At 41.8% G+C, this 24,017-nt stretch overlaps 1 protein-coding gene across 1 annotated transcript; it reads right to left on the bottom strand.

Moving 5' to 3' along the window:
• Positions 1-432: 432 nt before the first annotated feature.
• LOC129826097 (probable peptidyl-tRNA hydrolase) lies at positions 433-16,592 on the bottom strand. The gene is made up of 6 exons (XM_055886419.1): positions 16,530-16,592; positions 16,031-16,159; positions 10,162-10,381; positions 7,675-7,774; positions 7,526-7,571; positions 433-7,319 (listed from the first exon to the last, which is right to left on the bottom strand). The coding sequence occupies exons 1-6, from the start codon at positions 16,530-16,532 to the stop codon at positions 7,050-7,052; spliced, it is 768 nt and encodes a 255-aa protein (XP_055742394.1). The 5' UTR covers positions 16,533-16,592; the 3' UTR covers positions 433-7,049.
• Between the last annotated feature and the right edge of the window lie 7,425 nt (positions 16,593-24,017).

Here is a 24,017-nt window from a genome sequence, read left to right as displayed (position 1 = left end):
GGACTATTATCAATCCATTTCTTATCAATACACACTGATCACTAAGAATGCCTGTGCAATATAATTAACTGGGCCCCCGAGTGCGCAGCGGTCTAAGGCACTGCATCTCAGTGTTTGAGGTGTCACTACAGACACCCTGGTTCGAATCCAGGCTGTATCACTACCGGCCGTGATTGGGAGTACCATAAGGCGGCGCACAATTGGCCCAGGGTCGTCTGGGTTTGGCCATGTAGGCCGTCTTTGTAAATAAGAATTTATTCATAACTGACTTTCCTAGTTAAATACAGGTAAAATAATAATGATAATGTGTCAAAATATGTACTTTAACGTTTCTATATCATCCTCTCTGTTGTAAAAGATTCAGATTTGAGGCTGCTGGTGGAAGGTTTTTAGGCTTGCGTGTTGGGTGGGAGTGAGAGGACCACACACATGTCTGTCTCAAGCAATAATCCACTTTTTTATTATGTCATGTGTAAACTGAATAAAGAAATATCCTTGCTGAATCACACCCATTTACCTGAGACACATTTCCAATAGATCCTCATATTTGCGTTCCATGCTTACAAGAGAAACAAGAGAGGAGTTTGATGAATGAATTACTGAGAGCAGTAATTACCAAAACTGTGTTGATATTGTGATGTAAAAAACAAATATATCCCCAAGCTAGGATGGCAAAAGCGTGTCTGTTTATCCCACACTGGAGACTTGGGACGAATTCCATACTGACATCTCTGATTAGAGCAACAATATTACATTTGCATGGTTTTAGTTAATATTTAGTACTTTATTTCTGTTCATACTAATAATGCAGTTATTCATAACTTCCTATATGACCTTATCATGAGATGGTATAGAGATGAGCGGTTGAAAGGGAAATGTCCAAAGAAGAATGGCAAAGAATAGCCAAGAATGTTTTACAAAGCATTGACCAGTCTGCCCCATTAGCAACACATATCAATGATGGGCTGATACATTTTTGAGTTGACGAGTTGAAATGGCATAAACACAGGAGTTTACACATATCCATAAAAACATATTGGAATAATTGAATTAAGAAATTATTTGAAAGGTTTATGTGACAAAAACATTTGCATGCTAAGTTAGGTCAAAACCAATGACTGGTCAAAGCAAGAAATAGTGAAATTATGTTTAAGTTTTAATTAATTAATTCGTTTTTTTTAAAGCATCATATTTCAATATCACACATTTGCAACTCATGCAGTATGAAATACATGCAGTATGAAATCAACAACACATAAACAATGATATTTCCAAAAAGATTTAACACAAACACAAATAAAAAATGAATAAACCTAGATTAATAATTGTATCATTAATTATATAAAACTATCTATACCTTGAAATAAAAGTACAAACGAATTCCCTCTTAATTGGCTTGTAATGGTGTTTTAAAATGATAAAGAGGTTGCAAAGGTCACGGTTTGTTAAACAAAATTCAAATGATACATTCCTTAAGAATTATGCAAATTATAATCCTAAAACAGCACTGGGAGCCACAACAAAAGCTCACCAGTAGAGCAGCAATAAACCCATCCTTGCCTAGGGGCAATCGAAAGTAGGAAGAGGGAAATGGAAAACATTGAAAGCTTCTCTTCGGGGGATTGGACCTAGCTCTTCTCAAAATAAACTGTAGGCCTAGTTGTCTCATTTGAACAACTTGCAAAAGAAAACCCGAACGTTTTTAGGCTACTATATATATTCACCAGCTTGCTCCTCCAAGAGTTATGTAGGCTTAGGCCTACTTAGTTCTAAATAAAGCATTGTTGATTTATAATGTTATAATGCAATGAATGTACACGTGTAGGCTATACTGCAGGCTATGCAATGACTTTTGGTTTACATAATGGTCTAAAGCTTTTGACCAATAGTGACTCGTTTTGGATAATTGGTGGTATTATGAATAGATCGAATAATCAACACTTTAAGGCAGATTTCCAAAAAGAAATATCACGACTATGGTGACAAGACTAAGAACTTGTATTTACGACACTGATGTGAAAGGAACCCCCAGCAACAGATGTCCAGATACAATTCTCGGGTTGTGTTTTAAATTTCACAAGAATTGCGTTTGGACAATCAACTGCAAGGGCTCAAAGTGTGTCTCAAAACGAATTGCTCTCATCATTCAAAACAGTTCTCAATTAATCCATTTAAATTCATCATATACATGATCTTTGAATCTGTAGAATATATAGACCTATAGAAAATATGGAGGCACTATCACTAATTGTCATTCCAATCATGCACCTGACCAAGATCCTCATCTTATTTGGTAAAATGAAATATCATCAATTGCAGGATACAGAAACATAATGTAATTTGGATATGTGCAAATTAAACTAATACAGTTTAAAAAGCAGTAGCCTATTGTTTTCTTATATAGCAAAACTTTTGTTTTCTCCTTTAAACATTTTATAAGTCAGCAGGTCTAGTAACAAACGTGTATATTTCAAATTCCTAATATCTGCGATTTTCGACACTGATCTTTGATAGCCTATACCAATGGCATGATTTACCAGAAGATGTTTAAGTCGACGAAGGCCTCAACGATTATACAATTTCCCCTTCGAAAACATCAAAACACTGTAAAAACTTCTTCATTCAATACCATAATATGACAACATGAAAATGGTTTGCTCTAATCATCAGCATAGGAATCAGAAGAAACGAGTCGTTCAAACTCCATTACGACAGCATTTCGACATATCTGCACCTGTAAGACGCATCTCATTGCACATAGTAGTTTCCACATCATTATAGAGCAGAACACAAGCATTTTAACTCGACTTCAAATTCTTCCAATCATACAAAAAAAAGCTCGATGGTTATATATTCATGTTAAAACGTTATAAGGCGACCAAGCTGAACATTGCTGAATCGAGAAAGCCGAGGTGAAAATTGTTAAAACGCGAATGCACCTGCTCCTCCGCCGTCCCCAAGCTGCATTTCTTGTATACTCCAGCTTGTAGAAAAATTATAAGACGCGAAAAAAGGGTTATATGAGTCAACTCGTGGCGCTCCTTTAACTGGCTATTACTTAATATGACGACTGCACGGGAATGTCACTGCGTGCTCGCTATTCTGTTATCCAAAAGCTTTTCTTGAGCTTCACTAACAATAACGGTGTTACCGAGATGGACGGCGAGAGGGAGTGGGGATGGTCTTCGCTTGGTACTGAATTTGAATAACACCACGGGGTGATAAATGTCCATTGTGCTGAAGAAGTAATGCATCTGCACTAGCTCTGATAGCACACACAAGCCAGCAGCTGCGAATGAAGGACCAGTAACATTTTAAAGAAACAACAGACCTATTTTGACTCTCCAGGGCAATTACAATCAAAACACTGTTATCCTTGTAAACGTATTGTCAATAGGAAATTAACTTTCCTCTCTATTGTTTCACAAGCATAAACCAGGGGTATTCGTACAATGTAGCCTAGTAACCAGGCACTAACAAATATCAACTTGTTAATTCATTAGTTTATTAAAAAATATTAATGAATGGCCTATTGGCAGATGTTTTGGCTGTTAATAACATGTTAATTACATATTAATTAGTAGAGCCTATAAGACCATGAGGTCAATATGATTACCATAAATTGAATAAATGCTCGTGTAGTTTGGGTCTATGCCTCATTTATCTGATAAGGACATTGTAGTCGTTTTCAGGTAAATCTTCAAGACATATAGTAAAGATTTCTTTAGAGCTGTATAACACAGGTGAACCACAAAGCCCGCGAGGGTGATGTTGTGCTTATGAGTCTAAAATTGTGACCTCATTCTGAAACAAACTTACCAGTAACTGTCCAGATCCTCAGAAGACCTGCAACTATTCTGACTAGCCTACTATTCTTCCCATTTTTTGACACAAACATCTCTTTCAAAAGGCAATTAGATCGACTGGATCAAATGATTTGCTACGTTCAATTGCTATTTCGAATCACTTCCCTTATCGAATATGCATCGCATGGTGTCGAGGAAGGTAAACCTTGCCCAAAAAGGCATGCTACTAGCGCTTCCCACACTCCAGATGCTTTAGGCCCATCATAGCTCGGGTTAAAAGCCTACTTCTCACTGATACATTATTAAACAGTGATCGCCTTCGGGGTTGGACTCTTCTCCCCTTTTCCTTTAAAGACATCTCAGTTGGTTTCATCCATCGCATCGCACTCCTACAGGGGAGTGAGTTAACATTTCCTTTGCTGGGAACATCTTCTCACTGTCGATGCTCATTTGCCTCTTAAAGGGCCTGCCCGCTGCTGCCTTTTCACGGCCATGTCAGAATAATTTATTGCGGGAGGCGCGAGATCACTGGAGATTATGGCTAAAGGGAGGGAAAAGACGCGTTATTAATGCTTACTTATCGGGAATGCAGGCAGGGCCTTCACTGATTCACTAAACCCATTCAGTTCATTGGAGAGAAAAAACTATATTAGGCCTACATTATGGACCCACTTTCGGAAAGTCATTGAATAGATATCTGTATTGGGAAGAAAGATTATTTTATTTCTCAGATAGACCTGTACATTTTTTTCTTCTGTAGTTTAGTACATCATGGAAATAGCTTGAGAGTTTAACTCGTTTTTTTCATCTTTTTTTTCCAGATTGATACTCCTTTCATACATGTTTTGTTATTGTATGAAGTCAACTTCGACATTTCAAAAGTTTCAATGATAGCTGATGCTTCCTAGTTCGTCACCACCAGTCACCACTAAATGAAAAAACACATAGGCCTCTTAATTTGATCACTGTTGTCCCAGAGAATTTTCCTGCACAGCAGAAAATGCTAAATGTAATTTATTCAAGGTTTAAAAAGACTTCTAAAGTGTGTAATTCCCACTTTAAAATATCAGACTTGATTTGCCCTAACGAAAAATGTATCAACCCTAAAAAACTCTCCATTAATTTTAATCCACAAAGTAATTCACATTTCCTGTTGCTGCATGATTATTTTCCTGCTGTGGTCAAATTAAGATAGCAGGTCTGTAAGGCTACTCTTTCCCCAGTGCAGTGCGGATTTGAGTAGGCCTAGCCAATTTTTCAAGGTCTGAATATATAATAACATAATTTATAGTAACAATTTTTGTAAATCTGAGAGGTATATTCTAGGCCCAACGCGTTGCCCCTTTTATTGGAAATACATTCTCTTTAGTTTTCCTTACTTTGATATAAGTTCATCCCGTTTTGAAGACTTATAACAGATGCAACAATACAAACCAGGCTCATAGCCCATGTGTAAATCTTAGTGTAGCGCATCAAGTTATCATATATATTTTCTGAGACCGACTGTGTTCATTTGTGGATATAGGGAAAAAACCTTTGCAGTCTTTAAGTGAATGAGGAAATACATTTCAGTCTCCAAGCCTCAATGTGAGTCAGTAGAACTGGGGAATCCTCTTGTTTTCACATCTCGTCATGTTCACCTTTCTCTTGACTTAAAACAGCATGCCAATACTGCACGGTTCCTAGGTAAGGAGAGTATAAGGGCCCCAATAAGCTAGGTGAAGGTGGCTGGCTGTGACATATGGCATCACTAAACCGGAGCCTCAATATAAGATCCTGCACTAAATCATTAGGATTAGTTAGACAGTCTTATCCCAAAGAGAGAGAAGGAAGACAGTATCCTGCTTGATAATTACAAAGGACTACATTGAGAAAGTTCACCTTTACAATCAGTGAAATCGATCCACATTCCTGTACTGATAATGCCCATATTATCGTTCCCAGGTCATCTGTTGGGGATCATGGTGAATAGCAAATCCACTTTAAACTCAAAGCTTAAAAAGCCTCAACCTCAAGAAATCTCAGAGGGTCTGCAATTTGAGTGACAATAATGCAGTTTGTGTGTATCCATCCCCATCCCTGTCTTTTTGTGTATCCCTGGTCTTAGCACATCTGTAAGCTTAGGGGAAGACCCCCCACTGGGCTTTGGGCTAGTGCAGCTCAGCCTATGACTGCTGAGGGGAAGCCATTCCTGAATAAATTAGCCCAGTGTCCAGCTTTATTAGTGACCTCTGACCTTTCAGAGAAAAGTTAGAGGCCACCACTGCACTCTCCCAGGCTGACCACTCAGAGGGGCTGGGAAAGTGCCCTGGTAGGTGAGATGGCTGGCTCAAGGGGGTCACATGAGAGAAAGCGAAAGGGGTAGAGAGGTGGGGGTCTGTCATGAGTGGAGAGATTCCCTTTGAGTCCCATTCCCCACATCCACAAGTGTGGCCCTGATGCTTTGTTGTGACTCTGAGCTACGGCCAAACAGAAGGCTTCAAACAGCCCTATCCTACAATGTTTGGCCCCCATTGTTTTCTCCCCTGCCCTTTCTTTCGCCCTGCATCGCAATCTATTTGGCCCATTCTATCAGTTTTCCATTCTCTCACTCTGCCTCTTTCTGTACTTTTATATGGTCCTTTCTCAGTTTCTGTGGGCTGGTATTCACTTTGGTGAGAATCCTACACTTATTGACTGTTTGCTACTACTCATTAAGAATGCTCGTTGATTAAGAGTGTGGTTATAGGCTGACAATTAAAGGATGGAATCAATATGTTGTATCAGTAAATACAACAAAGACAATGAGTTTAGATGATGTGAGACTTTGGGTGGCTGAAACATGAATGAACCATGTTCTTTTATCACTATTAGTTCCATTAGTTCCATTTCTTAATGCCATTGGCAAGACGGTTGTTTAATAATTTTAATATCAAGTATTGGTCTCTCCTTAGACCTTGCACATAATTAGATCACGCCATACACATGGTAGTTTGGGAAACTTAAAAATAAATTCATACCAATCTAGATCTATGCGATGATTATCTTATACATATGTAAATTCTTTGTCCTTGAAACGAAGTGTGCTTACTTGGCATTCATTTCACATACATCCTAAACCAGAGCGTAAACAAAGTCATAATAAATAAAAACATGTACACACTTTCATATTTCTGCAAGAGGCAGCTTTGTTTCAGCAGGAGCAAAGCTACTATCCCAGAGTAGTCACAGTTTCACTGGCTCTGTCAAAGTCTTTCGTCAGTCTCAGGTCTGGCCAGTGGCCGTGTCCTTTCGTGGAGCGCTTAAACGCTCCCTTTGTTTCCCAGTCTGTGATGCTGGTCTGCCTCCACGTGGCAACAGTGGGGACTGCATATCCTCCTTGTCAGTGAGCTGGGAGAGGAGAATGTCCACACTCTCTTCTAAAACCCCACTCAGAACCTTCTGCTCCTCCTGAGAGAAGCGGCCCAGAACATGCCGGTCCACTGATGTTTTACCTGATGGTCTGCCAATCCCAACACGCAGTCTGGGCATCACCTGGGGGGCACAAGAATAGAATAGTACTATATTGTCTGTCTTTTTGCTCTGCTCCCAACCCGCCCAGACAACAGTTCCCTTTGACAGACATGACATTTCTCTGGATTCTCTAGCACTTTCCAAAAATTTGTCAAAGGGAACAGTCATCTCTCAATTCCTCCCAATGTGGGAAGGGAGAGTATTTGCCTGTGTGGAAAGTTACTTACATCAGTCTGCAGACACTCAACACAGGACCGCACACCATTGTGACCCCTGTCAATCAACAACATATAGAATGAGCACAAAGTTGGGAAGATCACATTGTTGTCAGATAGCGTCATTAGTCATGCTGATAACTGTCTGGGAATCAACTCACCTGGCGCTCCCTCCTTGTTTCATAGCAAGCTTTCCAAGAGGCTTATCCAACTCATCATGAACCAGCAGTATGTGCTCAGGCTTGATGCTGTATTTAATCGCTTGATTCAAGGTAATTAAAAACAAAATATCATTAACAATGATATCATTAATATCATCAAATATCATTAACAAACAGGAAAGCAAAGACTAGCTTTTTCAAACAGAAATTTGCATCCTGTAGCACAAACTCCAAAAAGTTCTGGGACACTAAAGTCCATGGAGAATAAGAGCACCTCCTCCCAGCTGCCCACTGCACTGAGGCTAGGAAACACTGTCACCACTGATAAATCTGCAAGAATTGAGAATTTCAATAAGCATTTTTCTACGGCTGGCCAAACTTTCCACCTGGCTACCCCTACCCCGGTCAACAGCACTGCACCCCCCACAGCAACTCGCCCAAGCCTCCCCCATTTCTCCTTCACCCAAATGTAGATAGCTGATGTTCTGAAAGAGCTGCAAAATCTGGACCCCTACAAATCAGCCAGGTTAGACAATCTGGACCCTCTCTTTCAAAAATTATCCGCAGAAATTGTTGCAACCCCTATTACGAGCCTGTTCAACTTCTTTTTCGTATCGTCTGAGATCCTCAAAGATTGGAAAGCTACCACGGTCATCCCCCTCTTCAAAGGGGAGACACTCTAGACCCAAACTGCTACAGATCTATATCTATCCTACCCTGCCTTTCTAAATTCTTCAAAAGCCAAGTTAACAAAGAGATCGCCGACCATTTCGAATCCCACCATCCCTTCTCCGCTATGCAATCTGGTTTCCGAGCTGTTCATGGGTGCACCTCAGCCACGCTCAAGGTCCTAAACGATATCATAACCGCCATCGATAAGAGACAATACTGTGCAGCTATATTCATCGACCTGGCCAAGGCTTTCGACTCTCGTCAATCACCACATTCTTATCGGCAGACTCAACAGCCTTGGTTTCTCAAATGACTGTCTCACCTGGTTCACAAACTACTTCTCAGACAGAGTTCAGTGTGTCAAATCGGAGGGCCTGTTGTCCGGGCCTCTGGCAGTCTCTATGGGGGTGCCACAGGGTTCAATCCTCAAGCCGACTCTCTTCTCTGTATACATCCAATGATGACGCTCTTGCTGCTGGTGATTCTCTGATCCACCTCTACGCAGATGAAACCATTCTGTATACTTCTGGCCCTTCTTTGGACACTGTGTTAACTAACCTCCAGACGGGCTTCAATGCCATACAACTCTCCTTCCGTGGCCTCCAACTGCTCTTAAATGCAAGTAAAACTAAATGCATGCTCTTCAACCGATTGCTGCCCACACCTGCTCGCCCGTCCAGCATCACTACTCTGGACGGTTCTGACATAGAATATGTGGACAACTACAAATACCTAGGTGTCTGGTTAGACTGTAAACTCTCCTTCCAGACTCACATTAAGCATCTCCAATCCAAAATTAAATCTAGAATCGGCTTCCTATTTCACAACAAAGCATTCTTCACTCATGCTGCCAAACATACCCTCATAAAACTGACTATCCTACCGATCCTTGACTTCGGCGATGTCATTTACAAAATATCCTCCAACACTCTACTCAACAAATTAGATGCAGTCTATCACAGTGCCATCCGTTCTGTCTCCAAAGCCCCATATACTACCCACCACTGCGACCTGTATGCTCTTGTTGGCTGGCCCTCGCTTCATATTCTTCGCCAAACCCACTGGCTCCAGGTCATCTACAAGTCTCTGCTAGGTAAAAGCCCCACCTTATCTCAGCTCACTGGTCACTGTAGCAGCACCCACCCGTAGCACGCGCTCCAGCAGGTATATTTCACTGGTCACCCTCAAAGCCAATTCCTCCTTCGGCCGCCTTTCCTTACAGTTCTCTGCTGCCAATGACTGGAATGAACTGGGAAAAAATCCCTGAAGCTGGAGACTCATATCTCCCTCACTAGCTTTAAGCACCAGCTGTCAGAGCAGCTCACATATCACTGCACCTGTACATAGCCCATCTGTAAATAGCCCATCCAACTACCTCATCCCCATACTGTTATTTTTATTTTGCTCCTTTGCACCCCAGTATCTCTACTTGCACACTCATCTTCTGCACATTTATCACTCCAGTGTTTAATTGCTAAATTGTAATTATTTAGCCACTATGGCCTATTCATTGCCTTTACCTCCCTTATCCTACCTCATTTGCACACACTGTATATAGACTTTTAGACTGTTATTCCATGTGTAACTGTGTTGTTGTTTGTGTCGCACTGCTTTGCTTTATCGTGGCCAGGTCGCAGTTGTAAATGAGAACATGTTTACAACTAGCCTACCTGGTTAAATAAAGGTGAAATAAAATAAATAAAACAAATTCATAGAAATTCATTCAAATTCAAAGCCTACTTTTGTACTAATTCCTCAGTTAAAACTCAAAATGCATAACATGTAAAAAGACATCAAGAAGACAAGATTCCTCACCTGCTTTGGCCACGGATACACCGTTTATGTTCATCAGTAGTCGTGGTCGGAGAAGCACGATTTGGATGTCCTGGATGTCAGATACGATGACCTCACCGGACACATGCCTATCACCACGCCAGCTATCAGCTACCCCAAGCCGGGAAGCAAGTGCTTCCAGTACTGCCATGCCTACGCTGTGGCGTGAACTGTTCATTCCAGGGTTTCCCAGTCCCACAACCTGCACAACAACAATAAATACATATTTTCCATCTTTGCATATTATATTTCTCTAAATGCCATTGGTGAGCTCAGTGGTTCTCCTCCCACAAGAACATACTGATTTGTGTCATGTTAGTCACACATTTTTAACTAACAATAACAAAGTCTTGTTTCAAATATATGATCAAAATTAGTTTTTGGCTCATAATTGTGCCAGGGAGCCTTGTTTTTGGAGCTCTTCATGTCTCTTATAATTATGAAGAATAAAAATGTAGAAGCCCCAGGTAGCCTACATTGCTGCTACCCCACGTAGCAAACTTTAAAGACATATAACCCGCTTGCGAGAATCCCTTGATGTGTCCTAATACAGGTGCATAAAATTCAGCAAAACGGACAGCGTGAACTAAATCAAAGGACTGATCGCAGGCGAAGCGAGCCCTTCATCACGGCTTATTGTGAAATAGACACGTTGGCCTTAAGGAACTTTCTGATGACTCCACCAACGCAGTGGAGCGGAGACCAGGCTTTGTGGAATCTAGCTCTGACTACATCAATTCGCCCAAGGTCAGTACTTCAAAAACTGTAAATTATGAAACCCCCTGTCTTGTACTTGTTTGTCCTTGGTAGTTGCATGCTTTTCTTGGTTTGCTGAAATCCATACTTTTTCAATAAACATGAATCAAATCCAACCAACGACTGTTTCCCTGCTGAGATTCAATTGGCACATTCGAATTAGAGCTGATTTTCCATCTTAGAGCAGTGAACAAAGAGTTGGTGGTTGCATTTGGTTAACGTTTATTGAAAAATTATGGATTTCAGCAAAACAGAAAAAGGCACCCAACTACAGAGGACAAACATAGGTACAAGGTAGGTGTTACATAAAAAAAAATTGAAGTATTGACCTTGGGTGTATCGATGTAGTCGGAGCCAGATTACAAAGCCTGGTATCTGCTCCACTCCGTTGGTGGAGTCATCAGAAACTTTCTTCATCAAATCAAATTTTATTTTTATTTTATTTATTAAAATTGTATTTATTTGTCACATACACATGGTTAGCAGATGTTAATGCAAGTGTAGCGAAATGCTTGTGCTTCTAGTTCCGACCTTGTAGTAATATCTAACAAGTAATCTAACCAAATAATTTCACAACAACTACCTTATACACACAAAAAGGTGTAAAGGAATCAATAAGAATATGTACATAAAAATATATTAATGAGCGATGGCCGAACGGCATATACAAGATGCAGTAGACGGTATAGAGTACAGTATATACATATGAGATGAGTAATGTATGGTATGTAAACATTATATAAAGTGGCATTGTTTAAAGTGGCTAGTGATACATTTATTACATCCATTTTTTCATTATTAAAGTAGCTGGAGTTGAGTCAGTATGTTGGCAGCAGCCACTCAATGTTAGTGATGGCTGTTTAACAGTCTCTCGGTCCCAGCTTTGATCCACCTGTACTGACCTCGCCTTCTGGATGATAGCTGGGTGAACAGGCAGTGGCTCGGGTGGTTGTTTTCCTTGATGATCTTTTTGGCCTTCCTGTGACATCGGGTGGTGTAGGTGTCTTGGCGGGCAGGTGGTTAGCCCCTGGTGATGCGTTGTGCAGACCTCACTACCTTCTGGAGAGCTTTACGGTTGTGGGCGGAGCAGTTGCCGTACCAGGCGGTGATACAGCCTGACAGGATGCTCTCGATTGTGCATCTGCAAAAGTTTGTGAGTGTTTTTGGTGACAAGCCGAATTTCTTCAGCCTCCTGAGGTTGAAGAGGCTCTGCTGCGCCTTCTTCACCACGCTGTCTGTGTGGGTGGACCATTTCAGTTTGTCCGTGATGTGTACGCTGAGGAACTTAAAACTTTCCACTTTCTCCTCTACTGTCCCGTTGATGTGGATAGGGGGCTGCTCCCTCTGCTGTTTGCTGAAGTTCACGATCATCTCCTTTGTTTTGTTGACATTGAGTGTGAGGTTGTTTTCCTGACACCACACTCCGAGGGCCCTCACCTCCTCCCTGTAGGCCGTCTCGTCGTTGTTGGTAATCAAGCCTACCACTGTAGTGTTGTCTGCAAACTTGATGATTGAGTTGGAGGCGTGCATGGCCAAGCAGTCATGGGTGAACAGGGAGTACAGGAGAGGGCTGAGAATGCACCCTTGTGTGGCCCCAGTGTTGAGGATCAGCGGGGTGGAGATGTTGTTACCTACCCTCATCACCTGGGGGCGGCCCGTCAGAAAGTCCAGGACCCAGTTGCACAGGGCGGGGTCGATACCCAGGGTCTCGAGCTTAATGACGAGTTTGGAGGGTACTATGGTGTTAAATGCTGAGCTGTAGTCGATGAACAGCATTCTTACATAGGTATTCCTCTTGTCCAGATGGGTTAGGGCAGTGTGCAGTGTGATTGCGTCGTCTATGGACCTATTGGGGTGGTAAGCAAATTGGAGTGGGTCTTGGGTGTCAGGTTGGGTGGAGGTGATATGTTCCTTGATTAGTCTCTCAAAGCACTTCATGATGACAGAAGTGAGTGCTACGGAGCGATAGTCATTTACCTCAGTTACCTTAGCTTTCTTGGGAACAGGAACAATGGTGGCCCTCTTGAAGCATGTAGGAACAGCAGACTGGGGATAAGAATTGATTGAATATGTCCGTAAACACACCAGCCAGCTGGTCTGCGCATGCTCTGAGGACGCGGATGGGGATGCTGTCTGGGATGGCAGCCTTACGAGGGTTAACACGTTTAAATGTTTTACTCACATTGGCTGCAGTGACGGAGAGCCCGCAGGTTTTGGTAGCAAGCCGTGTCAGTGGCACTGTATTGTCCTCAAAGCAAGCAAAGAAGTTGTTTAGTTTGTCATCGTGGTCCGCGACGGGGCAGGTTTTCCTTTTGTAGTCCGTGATTGACTGTAGACCCTGCTACATACCTCTCGTGTCTGAGCCGTTGAATTGTGACTCTACTTTGTCTCTACACTGACGGTTAGCTTGTTTGATTGCCCTGCGGAGGGAATAGCTACACTGTTTGTATTCGGTCATGTTTCCGGTCACCTTGCACTGATTAAAAGCAGTGGAGTGGAGTTTAGTCCGCTACATAAGACTATGACTCATTCTAAATTCGTGACAGGTCACGTAAAAGTCCACTTTTTTTTCAAAGCACAACGGCCACAAAAAGGTCCAATGCACCGGTTGTAGAGTTGTGGCTGCAGAAAGGCCTGTTGAAAGACTCTGCCATGCTTTTGCCATTGTTCCCATTCTCCTTCCCCATAATTTACACTGTGAACTTATAGAAGATTTATTTTCTGTATTGCAATAGCCTATCAAAATGATCGGGATTCCGCTACACGCCTAGTCGTTATCAATAACTAACATAACTTGTATGCCTAAAACAATCTATTATCCATCTAATAATAAAAACAGAAATTCATCAAAGTTAGTTAAAAGCCTTTAAAAAAAATGTTTTTAATACTTTTGCCTAGTGAGCTTTGCAGCCCAAAAGACACTCATACCTAGGAAGGTGATGGCTACAGTAGTCGGCTAAGGGACCTAAAGTCTCCTCCTGCCAAATCTCCTCATGTGCCTGACAGACAGTGGCTCTACGCCTCCTGCGGACTGGGCATGATTATTGTTATAACCACTGAGCGGCTGGACCTGCGCTTTTATAGCCTTTACCGAGGAAACAAACATTTTATAAATGGCATTGACATGATGCATAAAAATATATAAAACGTATTGAGTGTTTTTTTAATTTTATATAGGGGGTAGATCAGCTTTAATAGTGCAGATAGATTGTATATTCCATCAAAGTAATTGTCTGCAACATTTCCAATCCCCCATATATTTTTTGGTATATATACAGTACCAGTCAAAAATTTGGACACACCTACTCATTCAAAGGTTTTTCTTTATTTTTACTATTTTCTACATTGTAGAATAATAGTGAAGACATCAAAACTACGAAATAACACATTGATTCATGTAGTAACCAAAAAAGTCTTAATTAAACAAATCAAAATATATTTTATATTTGAGATTCTTCAAAGTTGCCAACCTTTGCCTTGGCTGACAGCCGTGGTATATCAGACAAAAAATGCATTTTTACTGCTCTAATTACATTGGTAACAAGTTTATAATAGCAATAAGGCACCTCAGGGGTTTGTGGTATATGGCCAATATACCAGGGCTAAGGGCTGCATTGTGGTTAATAGCCCTTAGTGGTGGTATATAGTCCATATACAATATATGTTTCTAAACACTTCTACTCCCATTAATATGGATGCTACCATGATTATGGATAGTCCTGAATAACGATGAGAGAGAAAGTTACAGATGCACAAATATCATACCCTCAAGACATGCTAACATTTCACCATTACAATAAAAAGGGGAGGTTAGCATTTTTTGGGGGTGGGGGACGATATTTATGCCTCTAACTTTCTCACTCATCATTATGCACAATTAATTTAGGATAATCCCTATTAATGGTAGCATCCACATGAATGTAGAAGTGTTTAGAATCATATTCTATTCTTATTTATAATAAAAGTGACTCCAAAATGACAATACCTCACTTACCATTAATTTCTATTGGGCACAAAATAATCTGAAACACAACCAAAACAAACAGCAAATGCATCCAACTAGTTTGTAGTCACAAGCTTGATGTAATCATTGTGTGCTATGACTGGGACCAAATACAAAACATTTGACTAGCATAAGTGAATTTGTCCCAATACTTTTGGTCCCCTAAAACGGGGGACTATGTACATAATGTGCTGTAATTTCTAAACGGTTCACCCGATACGGATGAAAATAACCGCAAATTAAAGCTGACAGTCTGCACTTAAGTCAATGTTTCATTTAAAATCCAAAGTGCTGGAGTACAGAGCAAAGAGAAAACAAAAATGATCCATATCCCAATACTTTTGGAGCTCACTGTAGCTCTGGGTTTAATCATTGATGAGATTCTATTATCTGGCCCAGGTTACCCGGGTGGGAGGACTTTACACTGGATGAAAAGTGATTGCATTCACGTTGGTACTGGGCTGCCTCCCTGGCATGATGAGCCAGGTGCCCTGTTCAAATCCCACGGTGAAGTCGGCTCAAAACAAGTGAGTTAGCCTATGCTAGATTAAGCACGTGGAGTAATGAGTATAATTATGTGTTTTCACATGCAAAAGTGATTACTTTTGATAAAAATGCTTTATCTGCCTTACCAATGAAAAATAATTTAAAATTCTAACATCTATTTTATGGAAAAGAGATGTATGTTTCTGGACGATGCACCATGCTACATTGTTGACAACATGATTTCAAAAGGGCGCTCCTCCCTCACCAATTTTGTCCGTTCACGTCACAGGCCGGTGCACCGTAGCTCAGGTTAATATTGACAATCATTGACAATCATTGACAATAACACACAGGAGCAAATTTTTTGTATTTCACTTTTATAACGTAAAAAATAGATACAGTTTGTCAAATGTACGACAAACGTTTAAAGTGTTAGCATTTTAGCTAACCTTAACCTAATTATCCGAACTTGCTACATTAATTCTCCTAACCTGCTTGAAAAGTCCATACTGACAAACTGTATCCAATCTAGTCAAAACAGTGTCTGCAGTGTACTGACTACAACATATGTGGGTAGCAATAGATTTTCTTTAATAATTCACTTACCAGTCTCCGGCGAGAATTTGTGTGGACTCCAGCTTCACTGCCCATCATTGGTCCAACGGGTCCAATCAGCAAAGCTCGATTTATCAGTTTTAATAAAAGTCGTCTCATTGTGACAAAGTTCAGCAGAGTCTTGAAAAACGGTGACACACAAAGCCAAAGTTTAGACCTACCAACAACAGTGACGTTTCCCAGGCTTTAATGTCTATTGACGTTTCTCATAAGCACAGAAAAGGCAACGTTACAAACACTTTTACGTTCATAACTTCATATTCTCTTGCAGTGACATTGTGAGTAGCCTAGTGTCAAAGGCCTACTGTCTGTGACCACCATCAATAAGTTAGATCCAATAACGTACTCCTGACGTTTCAGTTCAGTAATAAACGAATATATTTCAAATGTCTATAGTTTAAAGATCTCGCTATAAAATTGAGAACACAAAAGAAGAAACATTGGAAAAGGATATCTATAGAGTTCTCTTGGTAAAACAAACCTGCCGTACCATGCAACTTTGACATTAATCAAAGAGACTGGTGGACAGAAAACTGAGAGGGTTCATTGTGATCAACTTCTGATCTTTTCAACCGTACCGCCACCTAGCTTGGAGGTTTATAAATTCACTTACGGTGTCTTCAGAAACTATTCACAGCCCTTGACTTTTGCCACATTTTGTGGTGTTACAGCCTGAATTTAAAATGGATTAAATGTAGATTTTTTAATGATCTCCACACAACACCCAATTAGTCAAAGTGGAAAATATGTTTCGAAATGTTTACAAATTAATTAAAATGAAAAGCTGAAATGCCTTGTGTCAATAAGTATTCAAGCCTAGATGAGTTCAGGAGTAAACATGTGCTTAACAAGTCACGTAATAACTTGCAAGGACTCACTCTGTAAGCAATAATAGTGTTTAACAGGATTTGTAAATGACTACCCCATCTCTGTACCCTACACATACAATTATCTGTAAGGTCCCTCAGTCGAGCAGAGAACTTATGGCACAGATTCAACCACAAAGACCAGGGAGGTTTCCAATGGTTCGCAAAGAAGGGAACCTATTGGTAGATTAGCATGCTGCAGTTATTAATTACACTTCGGATGGTGTATCAACACTAACTCAGTTGCGGGAGGAGAAGGAAACCGTTCATGCATATCACCATGAGGCCAATGGTGATTTTAAAACAGTTACAGAGTTTAATGGCTCTGATAGGAAATAACTGAGGATGGATCAACAGCACTGTAGTTACTCCACAATACTAATCTAAATAACAGAGTGAAAAGAAGGAAGCCTGTACACAATACAAATATTCCAAAACATGCATCCTGTTTGCAATAAGGCACTGAAGTAATACTGGAAGAAAAGTGGCAAAGAAAGGATATTTTTGTCTTGAATACAAAGCATTATGTTTGGGGCAAACACAACACAAACATCACTGAGCACCACTCCTCATATTTTCAAGCATGGCGGTGGCTGCATCATGTTCTGGGTATGCTTGTCATCGGCAAGGACTAGGCAGTTTTTTAGGATGAAAATAAACGGATTAGTCTGCTTTCCAACAGACACTGGGAGACAAATTCACTTTTCAGTAGGACAATTACCTAAAACACAAGGCCAAATATACTCAGGAGTTGCTTACAAAGATAACATTGAATGTTCCTAACTGGCATAGCTACAGTTTTTACTTAAATAGACTTGAAAATCTATAGCAAGACTTGAAAATGGCTGTCTAGCAATGATCAACAACCAACTTGACACAGATTGACACATTTTTTAAAGAATAATTGACAAATATTGTACAATCCAGGTGTGCAAAGCTCTTAGAGACTTCACACATCTAGAATCTGTCTCAGTAGTCTGTCACATCAGGGTAGCAGGGGATGGCATCAGGGACAGGCTGGCATCTCTCTACGGCAGCATCAATGTCATTGGCTGTCATGGTGGTGGAACTGTTGTGGCTTTCCCTGACGATGTCCCAGGTCTTCTCAACAGTACTGGTCTTCTCCAGAAAGACCGTCTTCTCTACACTGCTGCACTCCAGGTTGGTGACCCTGACGAACTGCAAGGCCTCAAGAGGGTGGTTGAACAGCTCGATCTGGTCGTTGGCCTACTCCAGGTGAGAGATGTGCTGGCTGTAGGCGTCTGTGTTGAAGGCCATGACCTGGTAGCTCTTGTACCAGTAGTCATCACCCTCCAAGGGCAGGAAGAAGGCTTTATGTTGGATCACAACATTTCTCAACGCCTGGGCAGGTCTTGACAGTATGATGAGGGACAGCACCGTATTCCTCCTCGATCCACTCCACAAACTCAAAGTTGTCCATGTTGACCAGGACTTCGAACTTGGAGGATGAATACTCCAAGGTCAAATACCACCATAGTCCCTGTGCCCAAGAACAATAAGGTAACCTGCCTAAATGACTACTGACCCGTAGCACTCACGTCTGTAGCCATGAAGTGCTTTGAAAGGCTGGTCATGGCTCACATCAACACCATTATCCCAGAAACCTTAGGCCCACTCCAATTTGCATACTGCACCAACAGAGCCACAGATGATGCAATTCCTATTGCACTCCACACTAGCCTTTCACACCTGGACAAAAGGAACACATACGTGAGAATGCTATTCATTGACTACAACTCAGCATTCAACACCATAGTGCTCTCAAAGTTCATCACTAAGCTAAGGACCCTGGGACTAAAAATCTCCCTCTGCAACTGGATCCTGGACTTCCAGACGGGCCGCCCCGTCATGGTAAGGGTAGATAACAACACATCCGCCACGCTAATCCTCAACACGGGGGCGTGTCCTCAGGGGTGTGTGCTCAGTCTCCTCTGTTACTCCCTGTTCACTCATGACTGCACGGCCAGGCACGACTCCAACACCATCATTAAGTTTGCTGATGACACAGAAACCTTGCCGTGTGGTGCAAGGACAACAACCTCTCCCTCAACGTGATCAAGACAAAGGAGAAGATTGTGGACTACAGGAAAAGGAGGACCGAGCACGCCCCGATTCCCATCAACGGGGCTATAGTGGAGCAGGTTGAGAGTTTCAAGTTCCTTGGTGTCCACATCACCAACAAACTAGAATGGTCCAAACACACCAAGACAGTCGTGAAGAGTGCACAACAAAACCCCTTCCCCCTCAGGAGACTGAGAAGATTTGACATGTGTCCTGAAATCCTCAAAAGGTTGTACAGCTGCACCATCGAGAGCATCCTGACTGTTTGCATCATTGCCTGGTATGGCAACTGCTCGGCCTCCGACCGCAAGGCACTACATAGGGTAGTGTGTACGGCCCAGTGCATCACTGGGGCCAAGTTTCCTGCCATCCAGGACCTCTATACCAGGCGGTGTCAGGGGAAGGCCCTAAAAATTGTCAAAGACTCCAGCCACCACTAGTCATAGACTGTTCTCTCTGCTACCGCATGGCAAGCGGTACCGGAGCGCTAGGTCTAGGTCCAAAAGGCTTCTAAACAGCTTCTACCCCCAAGCCATAAGACTCCTAACATGCTTTCATCTTGTTAACATGTTACATTTATCACGTTTAATTGCAGTTGTGTAGTCTAATGTGCGCAATGTCATTTTTAAACTTGTCGATGTGCCATTTCTAAACACTGATGGCAAGCTTGCATAAGTGCAGACCTATGGGTTGCATGCCCGGCTGCCGATGATGACCAATTTACGCAGTGGCTCGGGCAAAAATAGCTATTGCTTTCATAAAAGTTTGAGTTGTCTATGTGAAAATGATTGAGACTGTACAATACAATACCTCATGACACACAGTATTATACCAGTAATAATTTGTCATGTTTGCTTTCATAAAGGTTTGAGTTGTGTATGTGATTAAAACTGCTTTAGCATCCTCTATACACTTCCTGAAATAGGCTACGCTAAGTGGTGGCACTGGCAACAACCCTGTTCAATCAAAAGAGACCATCCAATAACAGTGCACTTTCGCCACGCCCATTTCGTTTGACACACCCACTTATTTCAGCACGCCCACTGCTCCGAGACCAGTCCCGGAAGAGCCTTTAACAGTCTGAGACAGGTTGATCTTGGGCAACTGGATGGAGGGGCAACTGCCACCCCTGGAGTGCAGGACAAGGTGGCTGAGTGATTAAGACAATGGACTGCTAATCCATTGTGCTCTGCACTAGTGGCTTCAACATTGCACAACATTTAATAATTTTTTCCTTGATTCAAAATCTGTCATTTTAACCGGTACTGGTTACCTTCAGACGAGTCCCGTGACACTTGTGGGGGTCGTAGAGCAAAACTGAGAACAGCATTGTGTTTGTTAGAGTCTCCCCTTTCCATAGAATTTTGTAGGTCGAACCGTTCGGAAGCTACAGACATTTATACGAGAAGACTGATTTTCAGGATGTCTCATGTTTTGACAAGCATCGCTCTCGATCTGCCGCCTTTCACCGAAGATGCAGAGGTGTGACATCAGCGGTTATGGAGGAATGAGAAGCATCCATTGCAAAAAAAAGTGATATCTCCAGTTTAAAACTGACAGATTCCAATGGGGATTTGATCATTTATTCACGTACCGGTGCGTCAATCACCTCAAATTCAATGAGCTCCAATTCGTTTTGATGTCTTCTTTTTCAACTTCAAAATCTAAATTTAGCTCTTTATTTGTTTCTTGCTGTTACAGCAAATTAAAATTGAATCTGAAAGTCTCAGCAGATGAATTACAGAGGATTTGAACTGAAACCTGGTCAACTGCTTGGAAGACAGCTATGCTCACAAGTATACCACCAAAACTCACGTGATTCACTGTGGCCTGGCACTATCGACACGTCAATCCATATCCTCACCGTCATTGCTGGTGACAGTAAAAAAACATATAGGATAACTTTGCTCGTTGGTCTAGGGGTATGATTCTCGCTTTGGGTGCGAGAGGTCCCGGGTTCAAATCCCGGACAAGCCCTTTTGTACTTGCATCTGCCGCCAATGGCGATTACTTTCTTTTTACTGCTAGCCAAAATGAAGGTGATCAGGATGGCTAATATATTGCATCTGAAACAGTTATCAAAGTTGTATTTCCTAGCGAAACAGGGGGTGATAAGTGATGGAAGACCAACCCCTGGGCTTATGGACCTAAATTAAAGGACTGGACAGAAAATCACACCACCATTTAAATCTGAGTGGTATCAACGGAACGACTGGCTCTGAGGCTGCGCTGCTAGCAGCCGACTCTACTGCTTCCCATGCCTACAGTTCTACACCAGCGACAACGTGTGGACAAGAGCCAGTTACTGCAACTTGAACTTGCCTATAGTGCTCAACAAGCATGAAAAGTCTTTCTCACATCCAAAGCCAGATAGCTCTTAAGACATTTGGCAGATAGATCTGGAATTGAATGGACAACGGAGATTGAACATCGGCATCCACAATGCAAAGACAAGATAAAAGATTTTGAAAGACCTAATAAATGCTAGGCTACATGCTACCTAGGTAAACAGGAGTCTGTAATTGAGAGTGCCAGATCAAAAAACGGGCAACTCTGGAACTATTATATGCCTTTGTTTCTATGAGCGATTCGAGCAGCTATGCAATGAACTGGGCCTGGCTGAAAGCGAAACTCATAGAAACAGCCAATCCGTGTAGAGAGGGGGAGAATCTAGTACAACATACTGGACAATATCAATGTTCAGATAAGAGCCAGGTTTGACCACTGAAAGAGAATGGTTCTCCAGTTGGGTAGAGGAATAAAGCAACCTCACAGAGAGTTACTCACACTAAACAACTTTATTTAGAGAGGACATATGAGATGGATGTGGTTCTGTACAGAGAAAAGTTATGAATGAATATGCTAATAAATTAATATACTAATAAACATGATAATGAATGAGTAATAAATAACACAAGAGCAATAATAATATTGACTGTATAAGGAGATAGTGACATAAGCAAAGGACTGTATAATACATATAATCACCTACTATTAGCAAACAGCAATAGTAACAGCCAACATTAAATGCACAAGTTTCAATAACAACATCACTCACTTCTGTCCAAGTGTAACAGTATAACTTTACATCCGTCCCCTCGGGAACCAGGGACCCTCTGCAAACATCAACAACTGACACCCACGAAGCATCGTTACCCATCGCTCCACAAAAGCCACGATCCTTGCAGAGCAAGGGGAACCACTACTTCAAGGTCTCAAAGCGCGTGACGTAACCGACTGAAAGGCTGCTAGCGCGCACCACCGCTACCTAGCTAGTCATTTCACATCCGTTACACTCACCCCCCTTTCAACCTCCTCCTTTTCCGCAGCAACCAGTGATCCGGGTCACGGCACCAATGTAACAGTATAACTTTACGTCCGTCCCCTCGCCCAGACCGCGAACCAGGGACCCTCTGCACACATGAACAACTGACTCCCACGAAGCATCGTTACCCATCGCTCCACAAAAGCCGCGGCCCTTGCAGAGCAAGGGGAACCACTACTTCAAGTCTCAGAGCAAGTGACGTCACCGACTGAAAGGCTGCTAGCGCGCACCACCGCTACCTAGCTAGCCATTTCACATCGGTTACACAAGCACTCCATCACTCTTGTCCACTTGGAGAGACTGAGGAGGATCTGGGATGAGCAGGCAGAACAACCCTGTCTTAGAGCATTTTGTATTATTCTGTACGTGAATATGAAATTCTTCATGTAGAGCTATACAGTATGTTCCTTTGGTATGGTTGCATAAGACAGATGGTTACTTAAGGCAAAAATAGAAGTTGGATGATGGGTGGGTGTATAACACGAATGTCTAGCAACCCAAAGGTTGCTAGTTCAAATCTCATCATAGACAATTTTAGCTAATTTGCAACTTTTCAACTGCATACTACTTTTTAGCTACTTTGCAACTGCTTAGCATGTTAGCTTACCCTAACCCTTTTAGCTAACCTTTCATCTATCCCTAACCTTAAATTAGCAAGCTAGAATTTGTAACATATCATACATTTTTGCAAATTCGTAACATATCGTACATTTTACAAATCCGTAACATATTGTACGTTTCGCAAAGTAGTAACATAATACAAATTGTAAAATGTAATATATCATACAAAATGGGTGATGGACATCCACAAATTAATACATACCATACCATACGGAACGTAACATATACTAAATAGAGTAACTCAGATTTACGTACAGAATAATAGGAAATTCTCTGAGACCAGGTTGGGCAGAAACCAGGTGTCTGGCCCCCTAGCACCGTATCGGTGGCCTGGAAGCTGAGGTCACTTTGGGGAAACAGTTTATGATCCCCTAGTCTCTCTGGAACCGTCAGGATGGGTGGAGGGAAGTTATAAAACTCACAGGCAGGGAAATCCATACCAACCACTCTGGGGATTTTAAGTTCCTTGGCTTAGTGGACTGCAAAAACATCGAAACAATGTCACAAAAGTTTGACAGCTGCAAACTGGAGAGTCTGTCAAAATATGCAAAGTGCTTCGATTTTGAGGGAGTTAAGGCTGATCTTGTCTAGTGTACAGTTCACAAATGGTATGAGACAAATCGCCTGGACAGCTCCTCAGCTTTTGTTCCATCATGACCTGACACAGACTGTCCCCGAGGCGACAAAGTTACTGCAGCTGGTCCTCACTATACCAGCTACAACAGCATCCGTTGAGAGGTCATTTTCTGCGCTGAAATGGATCAGACATACAGTTGAATCCGGGCCTATCAAGGACGACTCTCACCCCTTGCCATCATTTCCATCGAGACCGAGAGACTTTTAAAACTGACGGCCAACAGGGAGTAGTTTTACAGTTCAGTCACTGATGTCTTTATCCAGCAGGATAAAATGATGGACTTCGTTTACAATTAAATGTAAGTGCAAGTGTTTATTTACAGTAGAGCGGTCGACTATTATTAAATTACGTGTCTATGTAAGTCTATATCTCAGCAGGGGCTTACCAGGGCTGAAGCCCTGTGGCCCAGGCCCATGGGGGGGGTCCAAGAGGCAGCAAAAAAAAAAA

The sequence above is a fragment of the Salvelinus fontinalis genome, chromosome 28, assembly GCF_029448725.1.
Source record: "Salvelinus fontinalis isolate EN_2023a chromosome 28, ASM2944872v1, whole genome shotgun sequence".
Lineage (NCBI taxonomy): Eukaryota > Metazoa > Chordata > Actinopteri > Salmoniformes > Salmonidae > Salvelinus > Salvelinus fontinalis.
The sequence above is the reverse complement of the archived record's forward strand: the minus strand, read 5'-3'. Positions and strand labels throughout refer to the sequence as shown.